The 22,537-nt window shown below is 42.3% G+C and overlaps 1 protein-coding gene across 2 annotated transcripts in view; it reads left to right on the top strand.

Moving 5' to 3' along the window:
• The window catches only part of LOC111873083 (mitogen-activated protein kinase-binding protein 1), a 254,773-nt gene that overhangs the window by 141,233 nt on the left and 91,003 nt on the right, over window positions 1-22,537 (top strand). For both annotated transcript variants that reach the window (XM_023867486.2, XM_023867487.2), the window contains exon 3: window positions 14,736-14,827. In XM_023867486.2, coding sequence (XP_023723254.1) covers window positions 14,736-14,827 — 92 coding nt within the window. The remainder of the gene's footprint in view (window positions 1-14,735; window positions 14,828-22,537) is intronic.

Here is a 22,537-nt window from a genome sequence, read left to right as displayed (position 1 = left end):
GAGGTGTGATTAAGTTATTTGTATGAACCTCGAGTCACAGGCCGCGCCATAGCTCAAGCGGTTAGTCGCTGGCGTCCCACCGCGGCGGCCCGGGTTCAATCCCGGGTCTGGTCAAGTGGGATTTGTGATGGACAAAGTGGCGCTGGGGCAGGTTTTCTCCGACTATTTCGGTTTCCCCTGCCAATCTTCATTCCACCAATTGCTCCACAATAACCCTCACCTATCATCTGGGACTGGTACAATAGGCCAGAAGTAGCCGCAGTACAAGGGACTTAGTCCCATCCCACTAGCAATACAAAAAACCTCAAGAGACAGTTAATATTCTTGAGAATGGAAATTTAGCTTCTCACGGCGCGGAATATTAAGATACTGTCACTTTGTATGATGTGTGTAGTCTTGTACCAAAGATTCAGAGGAAGTGGTCGTCTCCATCTTCGAAATGGAAGCAGATTGACTAGGACTTGAGGACAGTTGAGTGGTGAACTAAGAGTATGGGGGACAATATGTTGTCGCTTATTCGAAGCTACTCCTTCGGCACACGTCTAATAGAAGCAGGAAATCTATGAGAAGCGTTGGGGGCCCATACACGTACGAGTCTGGCTCGCGAGTCCGACTCGGCTCATGTTCCAATGAGCCAAACTCGTCCGTGTGTGGCTCGCCACGCTCATACGTATGTGGTGAAATTAATCCGAGCCCGGCTCCTCGCCGAGCCGGACTCGCGAGCTAGACTCGTACGTGTATGGGCCGCCTTAGGCAAGGCAACAAATGACTCACAAATTCGAATTAGTTAACAATCGTTCTTGGTTTATTTAACGACGCTTAATCAGTTTCGCAGATTGCAAAGCTTGGAATTAAAATTAATTATAATTTGTCATGGATTTGCCAAGAAATGGTCATGGACTCTTTTAGGTTATCCCAGCACTTGTCTGGAGGGACCGAGGGATTGCCCACAGTATTCATGTATTTAGATCGAGATTCGAGCCAGTGATATTCTGATACAGAGTCACTGGTAAATAGGATATCTAGAGTTGTACGAAGCTTTCAGTACCTTACATCAAATGCTTTTCAACAATAACCGACGTGCCAAAAGGCTACTCAGTGGTTACTGATATCTTTTGTCGCACCCATACCCCATTTTGATTTGCAGCTGTTTCCAGTCACGTTTTGTGCAGGTCAGTAAACTTCCACATGCGTTTCGGGATTCGAGAGAACCTCCTTAAACTATGGACATGGTGTCATTAAGGGTTTTCATTTATATTTAGCCATTAAGGGATTTTTTGTTTTATGTTTACTATGGGTGAAATCCCCCCTCAAAAAATCTAGTTCTGATTTTAGATCACCATAATCTGATCCATTCTGATTTACATTGAAGCAAAGAAGCAGTTGCTCCTAATTTATCTTGATTCATTTTGGAGATCTCGTAATTAAGGGCTGTGAACCTTTCAGGCAAGCCGGCCGGCCACATTTTGAGAGATACGTTACGAGGATCGACCTCTCAGATATCTCTAATTTACAGAGGGGTCCAAAAAATGTACTCACTCTTTGATAGTCAATATCGTTGGAACAAAATTTCATGTAGTTACAATTCTTGCGCGGAGAGAGAGAGAGTCATTGTGTGTGTTCGAAGTGACAACCATCAGCGGCTAAACAGCGTCGATGCCGCCGAACTGCTGAGCGAACTACGGCTGTCAGTGTTTCCGGTGTGATGGCTGCACACGACGCTTCGATGGTTTCTCGTAGCGCATTCGATAAACTTCATCCTTCAAGGTTCGCCATAGGTAAAGTCGAAAGGTGTTAGGTCTGGAGACCGTGGTGGGTACTCAATAGCACTTCTTCGACCTATCCATCGTCCAGGTAGAGTGTCATCCAAGTACGCCCAGAGATCTCGATGGTAGTGAGGTGGAGCATCATCTTATTGTAGGTAAAATCTCTCATCTCCAAACAGCTCTCGAATGGCAGGGAAAGTCTGAAGCATATCGAGATACACCTGACCAGTTACGGTACCATCAAAGAAGACAGGACTGGACTTGTTACTATCCGTGGTCGCCTAGATCTTTGCTTATGCACATCATGAACAGTACCATCGGCTTCAAAGTTATCCCGAATACGGGATATGGTTCTACGTGTTTGTGGCTGAGTTCAAAACTCATTCTGCCATTGTCTTTGTACCTCTTTAATGTTTTCGTTCTTCCAGTACCACTTCAATACAGCCTTGCGTTGCTCAAAGAACAACCTTTCAGCCATTGTTGCTGCTGTCTTCTGCAGCGCGCACGCGGCACGACACTCACGTGATTCATGTGACCTTCACCATCTGTTGAGAAAACATTACACTACACTACCGCCAAGAATTGTAACTACATGTCATTTTGTTTCAAAGGTATTAGCTATCAAAGAGGGAGTATATTTTTTGGACCCTTCTGTATAATATTATATTAGTACGTGTAACCAACACTAACTGAACATTGCAATAGAAATAGCATAAACATACCTTATTAGTGTGAAACTTGTCGTGTCTTCGCTTCGCGAGGGAACCTTTAATTCCATTTTTGAAATGCCAGTTCAATTCACATTATGCTAAGTGTATATCTTGAACGGAACTGCGTTTCAACGTATTTAATATGCAAAAATACCTGTTCAGATGTATATTTCGTACCATATATACTTGCGAAATTTCGAGCTAAGTCACATAACTCGAGAGAACCGAGATTCTGGTAAAGAAGCATATAAAGGAAAGCATCGTTGTTTGAAATACTACGCAAATTTGAGTCATACTGCTGTTGAGTGACTTCATGTTGCAATTTTTGTGGAACATCATCAGCATCAATAGGAAATGGGTTTCAAAGATACACACAGCATGACCACGAAAGTAACTTAATTCGTTTTAACATTATCAGCCAAAGAATCAGTCATTTCCACGACAGATACTTGGAAAGAGAACACTTGCTGACTCATCCGCATGTAGCAAATCCCAAGGAGAAAAATGACGCAAATTAATATTTTCCAACTGTTTTCGAAATATTTTAAGTTTCATTTCAAAAGTTCTGACAACCCCAGACATATCAGAAATGAATTTCTGTTGATTTTAGATTTTGGTATTTAAGTCATATAAGTTGTGGCTGATATCACATAATAATACCAAATTCCAGAGCCACTTCTTATCACTCAGTTCAGCCACAAATTCACGTTTCTCTTTATACTCGTAGAGCGAGCAAGACAAACCTTTCCAACACTCTCACGATTTAGTCATCAGGCTTCTGTATGGTACATATTCAGCATCACTTTCCAACAAAGATTGAAACTGGCGATTATTGAGTCTCTGAGACAGAACGAAGTTCGGAGCCAACACCACAACGTTCATGACACGTCCAGGCGTCAGAGTTGTCCTCCAACTTCCTGTTGATGGGTGACAGCGAAGTTTGAAGTTAGAGAGGTTGGAACATGAGGCCTATGTTTGAAGGTTTTAATGTGATAAGAGAACTTAAAAATGCATGAAATATGTTAAAGCAGGTTAATTGTTAATTAGTGCTAATTATATCGAAACTGTGTAAAATCGAAAACAATACGTAGTAACTGTGGTTCCGTTCCCAAACGCACAAGGTTGCCATCCATCTTTCGTACATATTACTACGCGAGAAGTAAAGAGAAGCAATAAAACCATTAGAAAGCTCTGTAAATTTGGAGTTAATAAACCTTATCTACGAATGAGGCTGGATTTTTCTTGAGGTGGCTTGACGGAGGAATTATTGGTTCGTCCATGTTCGAAAACTGGAGTAGTGCAGATAAAGGTAGCGGTGACTCAGGGAATTCGGTGAACGAATTCATGCACTTCGGGTTGTACTTTTACGGCTTATAAACACGGTTTCCATGACGATCCTCGCTTGTGTAGGAAGCCTACCTCACAAGGGTCGTAACTTTGTGCAGATATCTCGCGCGTGGAATATTGAGTAGGACATTGCCCTCGACAGTGGAGGTACGAATGATACTGTGCACAGACTGTGATATGGTGTAGGAGAAGAGGAGTTCAGTGTGCAAGTCACATTACAGGTCTTTCCCAAATGCCTAATTTTTTTCATGCTTCCTTGGCATTGCAAACAGAGATCTGTTTCCTCACCCAAATTGCCATTTATAGGAAGTAAATTAAATTGACTTGAGAGCCGGGATAGCGCATTCGGTATAGAGACTGGCTATGGACTGGACGGAGTTGAGTCCCTGTGCGGGCGAGAATTTTCGCTTCTTCATGTCGTCCGGACCGGCTTTGGGATCCACCCAGCGTCCTATCCGATGGGTGCCAGGGACTCTTTCCCCGGGAGTACAGCGGCAGAGGCGTGAAGCTCCCCACTCACCTCCTGCTAGTGCGGAGGTCAAGAAAATATGGACCTATACATCCACTCCCCCACACGCCTTCATGGCGTAGTGCTTAAATAGTTAAGCACAGGGACTTCACGTTTTTACGTTTCACGTGAATGTAATTGCCGTGAGACTGGGGATAGTGCAGTCAGTATAGGGACTGGATATGGGCTGGACGGAGTTCGAGTTCGAGTCCCGGTGGGGGCGAGAATTTTCACTTCTCTATGGCGTCTAGACCGGCTTTGGGGTTCACCCAACCTCCTATGCAATGGATCCGAGGGTAAAGCGGCTGTGGCGTGATGCTAACCACTCCCCTCCAATTAGTGCCGATGTCAAGCGTGGGTCTACATCCACTACTCCATACGCTTTCATGGCGTAGTGTAGTGCTTAACCAGTTAAGCACAGGGACAGGTTTACCGTATCTTTACCTTACATTAAATTGACGAAACGAAATTTGGTGAATTCTGGACGTAACAGTGGCTAACGAGCAGTTTCATGCAGAGGTGATGCTTTAGGCTTGTATTCGGGGTGTGTTCGATTTGGATCTGAGACTTAAGTTCGTCATGGTTTTAATCAGTCCCAGACGAATGTTGGGATAGTACTCCAATTCGTTTCCTTCCAAGCGCTTTCGAGTTATTCACCAGCCGGCCTAGTATTCGACGCTGTACAATCTGAGATGCGACAGCGTCTTAAACAGTAAATCAGCGTACAAACTGTGGCTAACACGTGAAATGTAAATTCAAGCAAAATAATTATATTAACAACTATTATAATCAAAGCAGTCTTCATTAAAAGCTGAACCCAAATAAATAACAAGTTAATACCGAATTATGAACATCACTTACCAGGAGTGAGATGTGCAAAATTGCAACAAAAAAAAAAGTATAGAAAATACGTAAACCGCGGTGGAAAAGATTTTCCGTTCCTGTTTTTGTGTTTGGAGTTTTAGTTTGGGATTGATGCACTATTTTTTGAAGGCTAAAATTATACCGGAGACAGTAATGTTTGAGAAACAGTGGTATAGAATATCGAATCTGTGCAGCAGTGTATGAAAAGTATCCTGAATTGTAATCTCATTCTAATGATCACGTTAGCTGTTGCAAGGTTTGCGGCGTACTGCATGTTACTTCCTACCGTTAAAGAGAATCATTGTAAAACCTGTTACTTTGCTTCATCGTGAGATAGATCAGTAGTCCAATGTGAGAGCCGGAAAATAGTATACGGATTTACATGTAGGCCTGGGTTGTGAACATTTGCAATCTCTTATCATAGTGCGTAGGCTGTAGTAGCTATCGCTATGGCTGTAAAATCAGTTATCTTCCTTCTTGTGTATATAGAGGAGTTCACAGCCAGTTTGCAAGTTCACCCCTGCTTATGTTATACTCCTGTGCGTCTCACTGTGTACATGTACTCGTACATGCACGTTCTTCTGTGTGGATTATTTATAAACCCAATAAGGAACTAGGATAGAAGAGTGGAGTGAAAGGATTCATCCTCCAAACATTTTGCCTGCATACTATTACATTCACTTATATATATATAAAAGTTGAAGCTATCCCTGTAACAGGCCGTAGAGGACCATGGGGCTGTGAGGCGTCGAGGCTGTCATATTTTCTAGAATCTAGACAACCGGCTCACAAAGGGTGATGTCAGTCTTACGCGCCGGCCCCCTTTACCCCCAGGAAGATTCCTGGTACTCATTTCTGTTAGAGGCTGAGTCGACCCCAGAGCCATTGTGCGGCTGTAAGGATTAGGTCAGTTAAAATCCAGTGACATCGAGAATCGAACCCTCGATCTTCAGGATTGTAGCATAGTGCCTCAACCAACTACGGTACCGTGTGCCTCCCCATTATGTATGTGTTTGTATATATATCAAGTCAATTTTCTAAAGAAATTTTGTTATAAAATGTTTTTATTGTCCCGGTATGTCAGGAATGGGGTTGAGTTGAAGACTTAAGTGCATTTCTGAGAGAGGCAGTGATTTTTTTTTTCGGTCGGGGATCAGCACTTTATAAGACCAGAAAACATGAACAGTGTGAATGTATAGATTTCGACAAGGGTTCGAACCTCGTCGGGATAAGTATGGTATTCTATTCGCTCCGTCTCTCCAGATTTTTCTAACGTTCATAATCGGAACTTTACGTTATGCCATATTGTGTTTCAGTAACCTCTTGGCATATGAGAGGGCTTCAGAAATACGCAGTGTGGAGTTAACTGTGACCAATGGTGGGTACATTTTTAATGTCTTAATATATGGACTGGCGAGCACCTGGTACTCAGGCCAGGGCTCACAAAGGGCTGTCGTGCCAGTGATGATGATGATGATGATGATGATGATGATGAATATATGGAGTAGTGAATATTCTTCAGTGGCTAATAGGCTGAAGCGGTATTTTTATTGCTAGCTCTGCCCGCGAACGGTACAGCTGTTACTACGGTTCTGTCGGTGCTGGACCCATTGCAGACGGTGAAAGGATGTGTTGATTATTGCAGCTCGGTGGTGAAGGGCGAAAGGATGTGGTAGGAACCAGGTCGTGGTACTGTCCTGGCATTCGCTTGGAAGTAATTAGGTAGACTACGAAGAACCCAGCTAGGTTAACTGAGATTCGAATAAGAAACCTCAGAACCCCAGAGAGTTGTAGTTAGATTGAGGCAACACACAAGCTTCGCAGTTTTGCTCTGCGGGCGGTGTAATTGGGGTGATTAAATCAAAAGGGATGGGATCGACGAGACATATCAAGCACAGGGAGACGAGAAGTTCGTACAAAATTTTGGATGGATAACGTAAAAGGCAGAAACCAATTGTAAGATTTACTCTTTAAGTGCATATCGGAGAATATTAAAATAGATTTTTAAAAAATTGTGAAGTGTAATCGTTGAATGGATTTGGCTGTCTTATGGCCTAGTGGCAGGCCGTTACCTGCACACAGGACAGCACAGACAGAGAAAATATGCACACAAACATCCATGCCTCAAGTGGGATTCAAAGCCACAATCCCAGTGTTAGAGCGGGTGAAGACAGTTCATGCCTTAGACCGCGCGGTCACTGTGATGGGCCTGGTGTGTTCAGCCATCTTTGTATAATATTTACGAAGCTACAGATGCAAGTGGAATTCACTTTCCTACCCAGCAACCGAGCTTACCGAACGCAGTATATGTTTGCGTGAACATACGGGACTTTCATTGTATTTGTGCAGGCTACCAGTGCAAAAACAAAAGACAGCTTTTCCGAGCTATGCTTCGGTGTCCATGCGGGATTTTATACGATAAACCTGTTTCTATTATGTGTTAATCTGTGGTCTGCTGTAGACATAGCATAAAGCACTTTCCTTCTCTGGCGGCCTTACCCACCTTCAGCAGTCTTCTTTTTATGCTTCCTTTGCACGTAGTGCGTGAAGTGACATATACGAAATGTCACATATATCCGTCCGTTGTGCGCACGTTTCATCTCCGGAACTACTGGACGTATGCAGGTTAAGTCTGGTATTGGGCTGTCCAGTAAAAGTCGTTGGACAAGTTTGATTTTGGTGCATCGCGAGGAATTAAACTTCCTGCTTTACGTGACGCCCAAATTTAATTTATAAATTTGGGTAAAAATAGCTGATTGCACAGAAAATAATGCAAGGTACGAAGTATAGATCTCATTGTGATCTACCCATATGTAGATTTTTACTATTTTTTATTTTTCTCTTGGGGTGAGACTCAGTCCTCTTGATACTGAGGTCACTACTGGTCTATTTTACCAGCGACGGATGATAGATGATGATGATTGTGGAGCATTCGGTGGAATGCGAATTGGCAGCGGAAACCGAAGTACTCGGAGGAAGCCTGCCTCAGCACCACTTTGTCGACCACAAATCCCATATGACCAGACCGGGCTGCCGGTGGGAAGCCGGGGACTATTATTATTATTATTATTATTAAAAGGGGTGGGTTTCCCCATGCACTTAGACCAGTTATTGGTCCATTGTGCGTCCCCCTTCAATTTCGACTGTCCCCATACCCTACCGGTACTGGTGCGTGCTATCAGCCCCGTTCAGCCAACGATGTCGGCCGTCGGTACCTGATATTTCCCCCATCTACCAAAGGCATTGGAAACTACTTGGGCGGGAAATTTTTGCCTAATTTTGCTCAGAGGTCTCCTAGAGACATGAGGATCTTTTACGTGCCCTAAATCTACGACACGGGACCCACGGCTTAAAGTCCGTCCCGGAGGACTTGTTCCCTGAATTTTTCCGCCCTTAAAAATTCCACGACCTACGGAGGCCGCTAAGCCGGGGACTAACCGTCTGAGCTATGTAGCTTAGTCTTACGTATGTAACTGCAGCTACAGCTATCTGTATTCGCACGCAACTCTTCTACCCTGAAGATGGAGGCGATACGTTCCTCCGAAACGTCGGTTAACACCACTTATACACGGTGCCAAATCCCAGAAGACTGCTTTCTTCATAGTCACCGCCGTGAAAGCCTCAAATCTTACATCGAAACAGTTTGATCAAGAAATAGTACAATAGTATAACAGGCCGGTGAATAGACGAAACAAGGTGTGACAGGGTGTCAGTGCTCTTACCGCTTGTGTCAGTTATTAGTAAATATGTGAAACCGCATTTCAGTATGTCTCGGGCGCACTAATTAAGAAACACTGCTCCAAGAGTTAGTTGGCAAAATCCAGTAATTGAGATTGTTAAAAACAAAGACTAAATCAGTATTCATGATTTTATAATTTATGTCCTCATATTTAATAATGTTATGGGAAATTTAATTATGCGGGAACTTGAATATAAGTCAAAACGGCAGTAATATCCATGTAATTTGTATTGTTTCAGTTATTTCGCTCTTCAGCTTATTGTTTTGTAGGCCGCGTTATATGGCGTGGGTCACTGGACGTTTTCCGTTAATCGCAATATTTAATAAAGTTAGTATGAATATGTACCCTGAACGCTTTCGTTGAAAAGCTATAAACATTATAAAATGGCCGCTTCTACCATCACATTCTAAGAAATAGACATCAGCAACGACAGTTTTCCTTCAATCTGTGTAACCGACTGTCTCAAGGGCCCTCACATTTTACCGGTACAAGTTAATGGCGACGATTACCTTAATTTTCTCCCAACACACCTAAATCGGCTGTAGTAAAGCGTGTCTCTTAATACACATTTTTATGTATGCCTTTAACAGGACGCTGCTCCACTACACTGCATTTGTGAAGTGCATCAGTGGCTGTTCGAAAATTATCCTGGACACTGGATTGGTCGCGGAAATTAAGCTGCAGTTTTTCTGGCCTGCACGCTCACGTGACTTGAATCCCTCCCTTGATTTCTGTGACATTTGAAATCCATGTTCTCTGCCAGTTCAATTGATACTAGAGACGAGCTGCGGCATCGAATTCTTCAATTTGAAAGTAAAATAAAGGGTACTTGTACATCTGGAATCGTCAGTCTCTTACGAGTTTCTTTTCCACGCACAGCTGAATTGCGTGTCCCTGAAAATTGATGCCACTTGGAGAACCTCTTGTAAGAGCGTAAAAGCAAATAGGATATTAGTAGCTCTTCGTATACACAACTGGTTAAACACGGGAGGCATTTAAGGTGTGACCATGGATGCTGGAATAAGAGTAGGTGTGACTTCCTAAAGAAGGCTGTGGAGGTAAATATTTATATGAACTTGTTTACTTGCTCGGATCTTCAGAAATCATCCAGTAACATGTAATAATGAGATACAGTGTATCATAAAATCAAGAAACGAAGAACTACTGTCACTGAATTAATCGACTTTCGAAGCAGAATTTCAACTGACTAGTCCGTTTTATTAACTCACATTCGATATTACAACTCATGTCGACTTTTCTAGGAGCTTTAGAATCCGAAACTGGGATTGTTTTGATACCCTTCGAATTATTGTCACCAACCATACACGAAATTGTGTCTTCAAGTCTCGATATGATTTGGTTTTCGCCTTTCGTATGAGGTTTACCGCAGTGACCAATATGATAGCTTCACACAGATTTCTATTTTTAAGTTTTAATAGCTGGGAGTGTATCAGTGAATTACATTTACATTCAGAAAACACTACAGGTTCGTCTTTACAATTAACATGCTTTGTAAATGCCTTTGTAATTTTTCGAAAGCCATTTCCCGAAATTTTGTGACATTACACAGATGTACGAGTATCAATCACATTAGAATCACTAACACATGCAAATTCGAATTGGAAATCGCTGTAACTCATATCATGATGATTATCGATATTTGGAGGAGTTACTGTCCCACCGCCCGTAACCACTGATGCTGTCGATGTCAGTTCCTTGTCTGCTCGTCATTTCACAGCAAGACCACTAGTGACAATATTGCGATGAGCTGTCTCTCGACCTGAGCTGCACTGCACTGCACTGCCGTGAACCGAGAACTCAGAACGGAGTGCTGACTCACTGACTGAACACCGACTCTCTTGCTTTTCGTCTGCTCAGAGCTGAACTGCGCTGACATGAACGTCACTCTGAAAATCTAGCCCTGTCTGCCGCAGCAAAAGCTCTCCGCACCCGACCTCTATCTTCTTCGTCTATCCCGCAAACGTTCCGAAAGGTGGCGGATGCGCGATATTTCCACCGAAAGAGTGGCGCGCGCAGGCCACAGCACGCGATCGCCCTCGCACTGCATTCCGGCTGCAATATTTGTGTTCCCTTTGTAATTTTGACTTTATAGCTGATAAGCTGATAGCGCCATCTGTTTTCTTCTTACAATGCAGTTAGTCTTCCGTGTGTTTCTTTCCCTTTGGACTTCTCTTTTGAGCCAGCGGTCCACCATAACGATTGAAAAAGTTTTCGCGGATTGGATTCCCGGGGAGGTTATTGGATTTTTAAGTTGACCTAATCCTTCCAGCCGCAATATGGCCCTGGGGTCAACTCAGCCTCTAACAGAAATGAGTACCAGGAATCTTTCTAGGAGTAAAAGACGGCCGGCGCTTAAGGCTGACTACCTCACCGCCATCTGTGAGCCAATTATCTAGAAAATGTAGGAACCTCAATGTTTCACAACCCTCTGGGCCTCCACGGCCTTTTACATGGATAGCTTTACTTTTTTTACATGTTCATTGATACTTTTAATTTGTGCCACTAAGATTTATAGTCAGCGTCATTCTACCCCCACTCCTGACGGTTTGTAAAATGAGAAAACCTCCTGGAAACAGTGTCATTAGTAGAAATTTTAATTCCCAAAGTACCACGGCTTACATCCTAAAAGCGCATGTCGACCGACATCCATTGTTGCTGTTGCTGTTGTATTGTTGAATGAACTGGTATTCTAGATGGTATCTTTTTGCGGAGTTCTCGAGAACCCCAGGATTTCTTGTAACACAGATTGAGTAACATCACTCTAAACTAAACTGCGATGTTACAGAGACGTAATTGTTCCTTCTCATAAATAGTTGCCGATTTCAAGTCCTGCGTGCTTCCATTTGAATTGTGTGTGGTCACGCGAACTTGCATTGCAGCTAATCTGCAAATCCAGACTTTAGTACTCTGTTTTAGTCCTCATAGTTTCAACACAGTACGATATATGCATCTGTATGCATTGCATTACCACTGTCACATTAAGTACATCGTTTAGATTTGAAGTATCGCCACGAACATGCAATTGAGTTTCATATGCGCATAATTCCTTAACGCTATAGACCTGTTTTACCGTATGCTTGTGGAACTTGGTCTCTCTCCCTGGGAAGAGAACAGATTTTTGCTGTGAGAGTATTTTGACTTACGGGAGGTCATATAACAGCAGGACAGAGGAAATTGCATAAAGAGGAACTTCGATCATTATTGTTAGCGTGATCAAGTAAAGGAGGCTGAATGAGATTTGCTGATACATCAGTGATTTCGGAAGAAATAAATACTCGTAGTACATGGGTTGCAAAATCTCATGTAAAGAGACAGCTGTGGACAATGAAACCTGTCTAAAACAAAACGTGGATGGAAGAGGAACGTACGGTTTTTGGGGATAATCTCAATTTGAGAACAGAGCGAGGAGCGATGTACAAGTGCCAATATTAAAAGGAGCGTTTGTAGCACTTAAATGGAACGAAAGAAAAAACATTAATTCAACGGAACTTAGTCTGTGTCGTACTCATGCCTGTTCTTTTATGTTCATATGGGCCAAACTTTGTTCGTAGACCTACTTCTGAGTTTCCCGAAAGTTTCTCTCAAATAATTGGGAAAAATTAATATCGACCTTCGACAGAATACGTGTATGTAGGCTTATAGTTTTAATGTGCTCGGGGGAAAAACTAAAATTTGGAAGAAGTGAAGATAACTAAAAATGGATAGGACCCCAACAGCTTAGCAACAAGACAGTGTACGTATGCAGCATACAGTTTTGATTTGTGACTTTCATCATAGGGGGCATACGGTAGCGTAGTTCGTTGAGGCATATGCTACAAGCCGGAAGGTGCAGCGTTATCGCTGATTTATGCACTAGGATTCTCCGTCTTCACTAGTCGTCTCCCGGTAACAGATCTCAACATAGAAACTAGCGCTTCAAATCACTATGAAGTCTTCTTGTTATTTCGTTTTCAGTCACTCTCTGCTCCTCTATCTTAATCTGTACTCAATCTTCACAGTTCGCTAAGGACACGCTCTCTTCTTGTCCTTGTACTCTCAACTGCTGAACCCTCCTGGACCCCTTTCCATGACGGCTTCGTGTCCTTGACTCACGACTTCGCAGCCGTGACCGACTGCAAACGACCTTCACTTTCCCCTATAAACCTTTGGCACGGACCCCACGGAAAACACATTATTGTAGATGTGTCTATAGTTCTGTTGCTTATCACTGGGCATGGCATGGACCACATTGAAAACTAATCACGTAATAGCTATCTCGCCAGTCCATTGGCGCGCTGATTGTTGCCTAACAGCGAGCTAAAAATATTCCTCCTATTGTTGCGTGACCTATCAACGAACTGTTTACCAAGAATCTGTTTTCGCGGAAACTTTTTTACCAACCCGTTGCCTATCAATGGGTGTACATATAACAATATTTTGGTCGGAGACACCGAGACATGTATAATCAATTTCGGTTCCTTATACCTTCTTTTCACAAGTCCAAATGTATTGCTTTCCGTTTATGTACGTTCGCGTGTGTCGTATAGCGTTGTAAATTCCTCAGCAGAGATGTTATTGAGATTGTACTGTAAAACTGATCATGCATGCTCACGGTAAATTGGCAGTGGCTTTTCTGAAGACGTGCACCCTGTCTCACATTATATAGTCAAATAATGGTCTACAAAGTCAATTATTACTAGGAAGTCTAAATGTTGTTCGTAATTTCATACAGACCCGTATACCTTAAATAAACAATTTTAGTGGTCACAAAGTTTAAGAGACAATATCATCACTCATGGGGTTGAGCCCTTCTTGAGAAGCCACCGAATTTGCAGCTACTTAAGAACTTCCCAGCATTTTATGGAACCAGGCTCATTACCGTGTTCACAAGAGCTCTCCACTGGTCACTATCCTGAGCCGGATAAATCCAATCCAATCTATACCATCCCTTCCTATCTCTCTAAGATCCATTTTAATATTATCCATCCACCTGCTTTTTGGTCTTCCTAGTGGCGAAGAGATAATATCACATTCAAAATTAAAAATACATGACACCGTATGAGATAATGTGAATTTTGAGACTCATGTTAGAATTATCAAAGATTTGAAGCATTGCCTTGCCACCCTCCCACCATTTCTGAAGGATGATGGGCCCTAGATTTGTGTGTCGTGCTTCTCATCACTGCTTCTGTGCACCATTAACGCGGGTATTATTGTTCGGCACAAAATTTTCGTTCGCAAAGCGGAAATAAGCAAGTACAGTTGCTAATTATAAAATAATAATTTTCTCACCTGATGCTGACTGGATTTTGAAGGCCGCCAGAAAGTAGGCAACCAGTTGGGCAACACTGCAGGATATAACCTACTTTACACAAAGCTTTGGTATAGCCGTATCTGTTACCTCCAAAGCCGCTTATCAAATTGTAGTTTGCCCCTATCTGATAAAGAGGCAGGTTTTGTGGCACTCACCCTGTTCCTACTCCATCTCCATTTACAGCCAGTTATTTATATTATGCCTCACAATGGCCGCCCCCTGTGTGGCGTGAACCTTCTTCGCCCGCTCGAGCGCTGGGATCGTGGGTTAGAATACCACTCGAGTCATGGATGTCTGTGTTTGTGTTCTGCGTACAGGTAGAGGCCTTGCGACGGACTGATCCCCCGTCCAAGGTGTCCTACCGACTGTGTATAGATTAAGAAACTAAAAAAGCGGCCAAGGTCTACAAGGGCTGTAGAGCCATAGCTACATATTTATAATGTAATTGTATTTAATATGCAGTTTCCTTCTGGTTTTTTATCTCAGGTGAAATTAGAGCGGGTGCTCGGGCTAACGGTATCCAGCAATGCAGCACTCGACTGCGACCCAGAGACAGGAGTGGTTGCCTACCCTGCAGGGTAAGTTGAACTAAATTGATTTATTTTTGCGTGTTTCCTGCTTAGATTATAGCCATGTACTGAATGGTGAATAAGTAAGAATTTGAAAAAAAGAAGGCGGGCGTGGCATATTTGAAATAACTATCCCAGCATTCACATAAGGAGACGAAGGAAGCTACTAGAGGTCCGTGTAACTGGTAATCCGGAGTTAATTCGAACCGGGCATTTACTGGTTAACAGATGTACACCTTTACCCCCACACCATCCTGCACTATACTTAATTCATCTTTATGTTCGTATTACCCACTGTTGCGTTACACGTTGTCGGTAGTAATTTACCCTAAATCAGAATTGTTGCTTGGCGCCATTCAGTTCAGAATCGTTTGTCTTCCTTTTTGTTATTTAAAACATAAAGATTAAAATATAAACCCGGTGTTTTGTATGGGTGTGAAAGTTGGTCTTTTTAATTAAGGGAAGAACATAGATTGAGTGTATCGGAAAGCAGGGAGCTGAGTAGAAGATGTGGATAGGAGAGGCAGAACTGAGAAGAGGAAGAAGAAAATTACACAGTGATGAGCTCATAATTTGTACTCTTCGCAGATGTTACAGTGAGCCACTCGAGGAGATTGAGATGGACTGGTAAGTGGAGCACAAGGGATAAAAGCGAAATGCGTGCAAAATTCTTGTCGGAAAAGCTGAGTGGAAGAGACCACTTGGAAGACCTAGGCATAAATCAGAATATACTATTAAAATAGATCTTTCGGACATAATTACTGGGTTTTTTAATTTTTTCCCATCGTCAATTTTTTTAGAAAATATAAACATGACGTTTCGGAAACTGAATCTGTTTCCGTCCTCAGGTAAGGGAGGATGACACGGTTGGGCCCCTTAGAAAGAGCTGATCTGAATCACTGGACAACCCTTGCCAGATTTACATCATCGTCACAACCCTTTAGAATCTGTATCTTACAGGTTGGGAGGTTGTGATCGTGATTTGTCTGGCGCAGGATAGGAACCACTGGTATGCTGTTGTGAACGCGGCAGTGAACCTTCGGGTTCCGTGAAATGCGGGGAATCCCATGACTAGCTGATCTTCAGAAGCGCTGTACTCAGTGCATCAGCTGATTAACAGAACCTGGAAGTTCGACACCCCTCACCCTGCTGTTGGACTGAGCCGGAGTCAGTTCACCCATCGACCGTTCGCCCGATCTCTTTCCCCGAAATTCATCCCAGGTTTTTTTTTTTTTTCATTTTCCTACTCGGTTTCCACAACGATCGTTTCCCAGCCCACCGGTTATACGTATATTCAGTATTTTATGCTGGGAGATATTTTAAACGACAGCCAAAAGATATCATTACGTTGTGTGGGCATATAAATCATATCTCTCATATGAAATCCCTTCCCCCACCAAATCTTATCGAAAGAGAGACTAATTTCCATAGGGGAGGGTGTTCATCCTGAAAGGCCGTGCCTTTTAAAAAAAAATTCTATATTAATGGTTTTATAACACTGGTACGTAAAATGAAATAATGAAAACACGTTTCTTTCTTCGTTAGTATAATCTCACTTTTGGCTGGTTCCCAAAGTAGATTTGATTTAAGTGGAGTCCAAACCGAAGAATGAGTATCTAAATAAATTCACCTGTGTAAACAGGAAAAACGTAATCATAATTTCACTCGTAGAGGTGACTTATGAGGCGGGTTTTGGAATGGATGATTGGATTTATTGCAGCTGCAGCGCTATCGCTATTCTCCACACTCTCCAGTTCACCGTTCCACACACACTAGGATTCTGCCTTCACTAGCCGTATCCTGGCAACGTATTTATCACAGTCTCACTGTAACTTCAAATCACACATGAAGTCTTCTTGGCACCGCCTAATCCCTTCCTTGCCATTTCCGAAGACTACTCGACTACTGTCGACTACTGTTCTATACTCCGTCTCGTCTTTTGACTTTGCCCTCTTATAACTCCTCGGCACGGACCCCACGGAAAAACCGTCTTCTGTTGTCAGTAATGCGTATTTACTGATCCGTTACGTAGCAATGGATGTCCTATTGTCTCTCGCTCCTGTTGCGGGACTGTGTTTCCCGACCCGTTGCCTAGCAATGGGTATACTCGTCACAGTAACAGTGTGTATTACTCAGCAGTGATTGGTAGATAAAACTTGTGTATTAAGTCAGTGAGTAATTCATTGGAAACTCCTAACCAATTATTATTCAGACTTGTGGCCATTACAACATCCCTGAGATCCTCATGCAAAACCGAGCCTGCTAGTATACACTTGTATCCTTTCCCGTTTTCGTAAAACATGATCTTGAACAAAATCACGTGGCCGCAAATTACTGGAGGTAGTTATCTCATCTGAATCAATAGATCACCAACAGTTAAATGAAGGAGGGACGGTGTCAGTATACCCGTCGTAGACGCGACGTCGGTTGTTCCGGTACGCGAACTCCTGATTTAATGGACGTTAAGTTAATGAACCGTTGCTCTAAGTCATATGAAAAGTAATCACATTTTCGATGTAGACCATCATAATGAATTCTGTGTTACACTGAAGACACGCCAAGCAAGCATCGTTAACTTTCACTAGCGTATTAATCGTCGCCCGTCGATGTCGAATTGCTGTTTCGTTCACCTTCTTAATGTACCTTTTTATTTCATTCATTATAGGAAAATTGTGTGTTTGTTTTAGTTGGAAGTGCTCACTTTAATGTAACTGCTTTTCATTGTAATAATAGTCCGTCATTAAGGATATTTATCGGGGTAGAACTCCTTGGAACCTTTCTGGGGATCCTTCGAGTTTGCACGTAGGAAGTCAGATTATTGTTGTTGTTATTATTATTATTATTATTATTATTATTATTCACAGATTGAGCCCTGTGATCTTATCATAATCACCACTGAAATTACCATAATCATCATTATCATAGCAAAATGTTTGTTCTCCTTAGTCCAAATGACTCTTCAGACATTACTTTTTGCTTCTTAATTGGGTTAATTCTACATTATGAAATGGCTGTAGGTGATCGCATTCTTGCCTTCATGTGTATTAAAATATTCTGAAACCTTAAAGTGAACAGGTCACTTTATTTCTACGGCATTAAAACTGCGTCTTTTAAACATTTCTGTGATCTACGTACGTACCTACAAAGAAAGCAGTCTTCTGGGATTTGGCACCACATATACGCGGTGCCAAATCCCAGAAGACTGCTTTCTTCATAGTCACCGCCGTGAAAACCTTAAATCTTACATACGTACCTACAGTTCGGTGTATGTACCATGACCAATCTAGACGAACAAAACTATTCGACGAGTAGGAAGAATGTGCCCTTGAAAACGACGGAAATATAGTTGAATGAAGGCCACTCATTGCTCTGTACCTAAAAGCATTAGCAGTTGTCACAGACATACCGACAAATAAGGACGAACTTGAAAACCAGAAGCCAGCATTTCCTGTATGGGGCATTCTGGAACGCATTCCACGACTGCTGACTCCTAATAGGGACTGCTGGTGATGGTTGAATAGCAAGGTTTACGGCTTAGCGCGGCAAGTGTCAATGCAGGAAACTTCTTCAGGATTGCCGCAAAATGTTGCAATGTGTAGTGTGGGATACTGTGTATATTTAATATGCTAGCGCCGATTTATAATTCGAACCCGGTGATTATTTGCATATTGTTTACCACTTCTGAGGTAGTATTTGGATACAGTCTGACCCCAGGCTAATGTTTTCTTCTTTGGTGCTAGTATCCGGCTGCAGTTAGATCCCAGACTGACGTTAGGGGCTACAACTTTTGTTCATGTATTCCATCACAGAGCCAAGCCTAATGTTTGCCATTTCTGTGCTGGTATCCGACTGCAGTCCAGACTAATGTTTACCGCTACTGTGCTGGTTGCAGCTCCAGTGCACGCCACTGGCATGTTCTGTATCCCGGAATAATTTATTTTCATATTTTCATATTTTCATTGCTCTTGAATTATTGTGTCTAACCAGTAGTTTTTCTCCTTGCAGTGATAATTACACTTCTAATAAGTGCAGTTGGCCGGTCACGGTAGCCGAGCGGTCTAAGGCATGCCCTGTCTTCGCTCGCTCGGAAGCCGGGATCGTGGGTTCGAATCCCACTCAGGGCATGGATGTTTGTGTTCGTTTTTCTGTGTTTGTCTACAGGTAGAGGCCTTGCGACGAGCTAATCACTCGCCCAAGGAGTCCTATCGTATGTGTAAGATCGAGAAAAACGGAAGTGAACGGAGAAGTTCATGGAGGTAGGCCTCGGCCCAATGGGGCTCTAGTGCCAAGGAAAAAAAAAGTGCAGTTAATTTCGTTTCTCTCACTGTGAAGAGTACAGTCTTCTAGGATGTGACACCTTATTATAGTCCGGCAGAAGTTTACCGACGTTTTGGAGGTATCTGCTGCCGCCATATTCATGGCCAGAGAATTCTTCAGAGCAAGCACCAAGGTTCCTAGTTGTTATACACAGTTTCATTACTAGCCACAAAGCAAGTGAATGTGTTTTACCTTATAGTCTACTTGTACGAGACATCCCTGTCTGCGATGTTGTGTTCACTTTTCGAGTACTGACCTAGTTTCTGGTGGTGCTGACGTCGACATTAAATTAGAGACTACATTACATACTTATTTATGCTGTTATCATTGTTCATCCTCTTCATGCGGGCTGTGTGTATGGAACAGTGTGTTACTTGAAGAGATTGGTGGCTGTTCAAACGGCAGAGAAATATCATAATTCCCTGGTACTAGAACTTTCGTCATGGTGTTCATAAACGCTCGTCATTTGATCTTATACTGTGCTAGTGGTATAGTCATCGCCTTTACGTCGATTTTCTCAAACATTCGTTTTTAATATTATCCTGCCAAGTACGCCCGGGCCTCTCTAAGTGGCCTCTTCCCATTGGGTTCTTTGCGACCATAATTCTTCATGCATTTCCCCGATACATTCCACGTGACTCGGCGATCTTCCCCTTCTTTGATTCGGTGACTCTGGCTATGTAATACGCGAAGAATACGAATTCCTAAGCTCCTGACCGTGTAATTTTGTTCCTTAATGTTTCCTTGGTCGAATTACCTTCCTTGAAAAGTTTTCAAATGCTCTCAGACTGCGCTTTTCCTTCCTAACAAGAGAACCGGTGCCAGTTCACACCCATATGAAACAGAGGAAGAAAGACTGGGCGATTGAAATTCTCCTGCCTGCCTGTCTGTTCCAGTTCTCATTGAAATAAGATTTGCTGGCCTTATCTTTTTTTATATCCGGGTGTGTGTCTGTTTGCTTTCGTATATGAAGGTTATTCTGGCCATATTATTTTTGCTACCAGACGTCACGTGAAGCACTAGTTAAGCGTAGGCTTTGCTCACCATCGCACAACAATACTACACATATTTATTTTTGAGAACTTGCGTAATTCTCCTGTTGTCTGTATGTCTTGATATTTTTATTGAGACTATATACTTGGCAAGTTTTATTTTACAATTGCTCGCAGCGTTGCACAATACACTTTGTTATTCGGCTGCAACTGTTACTTGAACCTAGTTTCAGCACTTTAAACTCGAAATGTTTTTGATATATGCCGATAAAGATGACAAAAAATCTGTTTACGAACGCTGTTTTAAGGAACTCGTGCGTTAATACGTTGGAAAAATTAGTACCTCCCCAATCCGGTTCGGTCCCTACAATTAAACGCGTCAAGCGCACTCCTACAAGCTAAGCCATTAACACGTCATTTTATGTGATGTATCTGTTTTAATTATTACTGTCCTTCCTGTAGCAATTACAGTTAATTGTAGCAAATAATTGAATATGTGTGACGTATTTATTGTCTGAAATTATTACATGTGTGTTGTTTTCTTTTACGGTTTAATTGATTGTGCTTCGTGTAAGAAGGGCTCCTGTCCAGGTCCTTGTTTCTAGAAACGTTAGTAATCTTCAGTGTTTGGGGCCTCTGCTTTTCACTGTGTATTGTTGACTTGTGTGATGCACTTAACTACTCTAGGTATCTGATATCAGATTCTGTCGTGTCGTGAACTCTCCCAAAGATTGCAGTCTACTAGTCTCATATTGATTTTATACGAAGTTGGTGTCACTGCTAATTGCATGAACCTCCATATTAGTAAAACTGAAGTTCTGTCCTTCTCAAGCAAAACTAACAGATTGATCTATAAGTACAGTAGAACTTGATTATAACGTCATCAAAGGGACCTAACAATAGTGTCGTTATAAACGAATGTCGTTGTAACCGAAATGGGCACTTCCACAGTAGCCTTATGTTAGTCACGTAAAAATCTACCAAAAACCGAGTTAAAATGTTGCATTTTTTAGTGAAATATCTAGTTAAGTACAGACTAACGTAACATTGACGTGGAATTAATATGGATTCTCCATATCGTTTGTACTGTAGAATTCACCGAACCAAATTCGCGGCATACATCAGCTTTTTTCCTTCCATTTTCTATTTCACGAATCACTTTAACTTTCTCTTCAATGCTTAAAACTTTCCTTTTCATTGCCATGTTTTTGCTACTGCACTTCTCTGGGTTTAGGCAGGAACACTATAGGGTAAGTAGACAATGTGAGGTCCTCTTAGACGAGATTCTAGGAAAGGAATGCAGTTAACAACCTGCCGCGTCCTCTTGCACTATTCACGCAGTCCCACCCCACACCCTTGTTTTCGCATAAAACCCACGCTCCTCTTGCAGCCCGCGGTCGTATTCTTCCAGGACAGTCACGTCAGCAAGTAGAGAAAGTGAGGGTGGGCAGACACATCGAACTTTCCCACGATATCAGAGAAATTCAGGAATGAAAATGACGTTACATACGAGGTTGATGCATTTGTGCATGTCGTTCTAAGCAAGGTATAAAAACAGTTGCTTTATGAGGAATTAGTTCGTACCATTGAATATTTGACGCAATAGACAAGGTGTCGCAGAAACCAATGTTGCTATAACCAAGTTTTACTGTATAAACTTCGTCAATCCCTTATAATCCATGCCGACTCCATGAGAGACCTGGGAGTATTTCTGGCTCGAAACATAATTTCCATAATCATATCAGCTCTGTATTTTCTGTGTATTAAGTTGTTGGTTCTAGTACGCAGCGTAACCTTCTCCCTCTGATCTGTCTAGTGTATGTACGTGGTATATTTTACTCCACTTAGATGTAAGTTTGATTACGCCACTGTTGTTTGAAATTCTGGTGATTCTACTGATGCCATCAAACGGGAACTCATCCACAAGAAGCCTGCAGTCCTCTTGTTTAATAGTTTCTTTCCTCTTGGCAATTACAGTTATGCTTATGCTTTGGAACAGTTAAAATTGCACATCTTACGTAAGTGGAGGTATCACCTATTTGCACTATTCTTTACTCAGATTTACCTTGGGCTTGAATTCTGTTCTTCTGTTTTGGAAACTGTTGGTCTTCAAGTTCCTGATTGTTATATCAGAGAGTTTTCTATACTCGTATTTGTCTGTTCTTCTAGCAAAAGTTGTCCTTCTGCTGGATGCACTTCATCTGCTGTTGTTTGTAGGGACGTTGACATTTTTGGAACCAAAACTGTTTCTCTAAATCATATTCTATAATTGTACTTCTTAGTTATTATAATACTAAGCGGCCTCCGTAGTCTAGGGGTAACGTTCCCACCTTATGACTCAAGGTACGCGGATGTCGTGGAATTTTTAAGGGCGGAAAAATTCAAGGAACAAGTCCTCCGGGAGGGACTT

This window comes from Cryptotermes secundus, unplaced genomic scaffold, assembly GCF_002891405.2.
Source record: "Cryptotermes secundus unplaced genomic scaffold, Csec_1.0 scaffold120, whole genome shotgun sequence".
In the NCBI taxonomy this organism is placed as follows: Eukaryota; Metazoa; Arthropoda; class Insecta; order Blattodea; family Kalotermitidae; genus Cryptotermes; species Cryptotermes secundus.
Note: the sequence above shows the minus strand (reverse complement) of the source record. Positions and strands in the feature narration are given on the sequence as shown.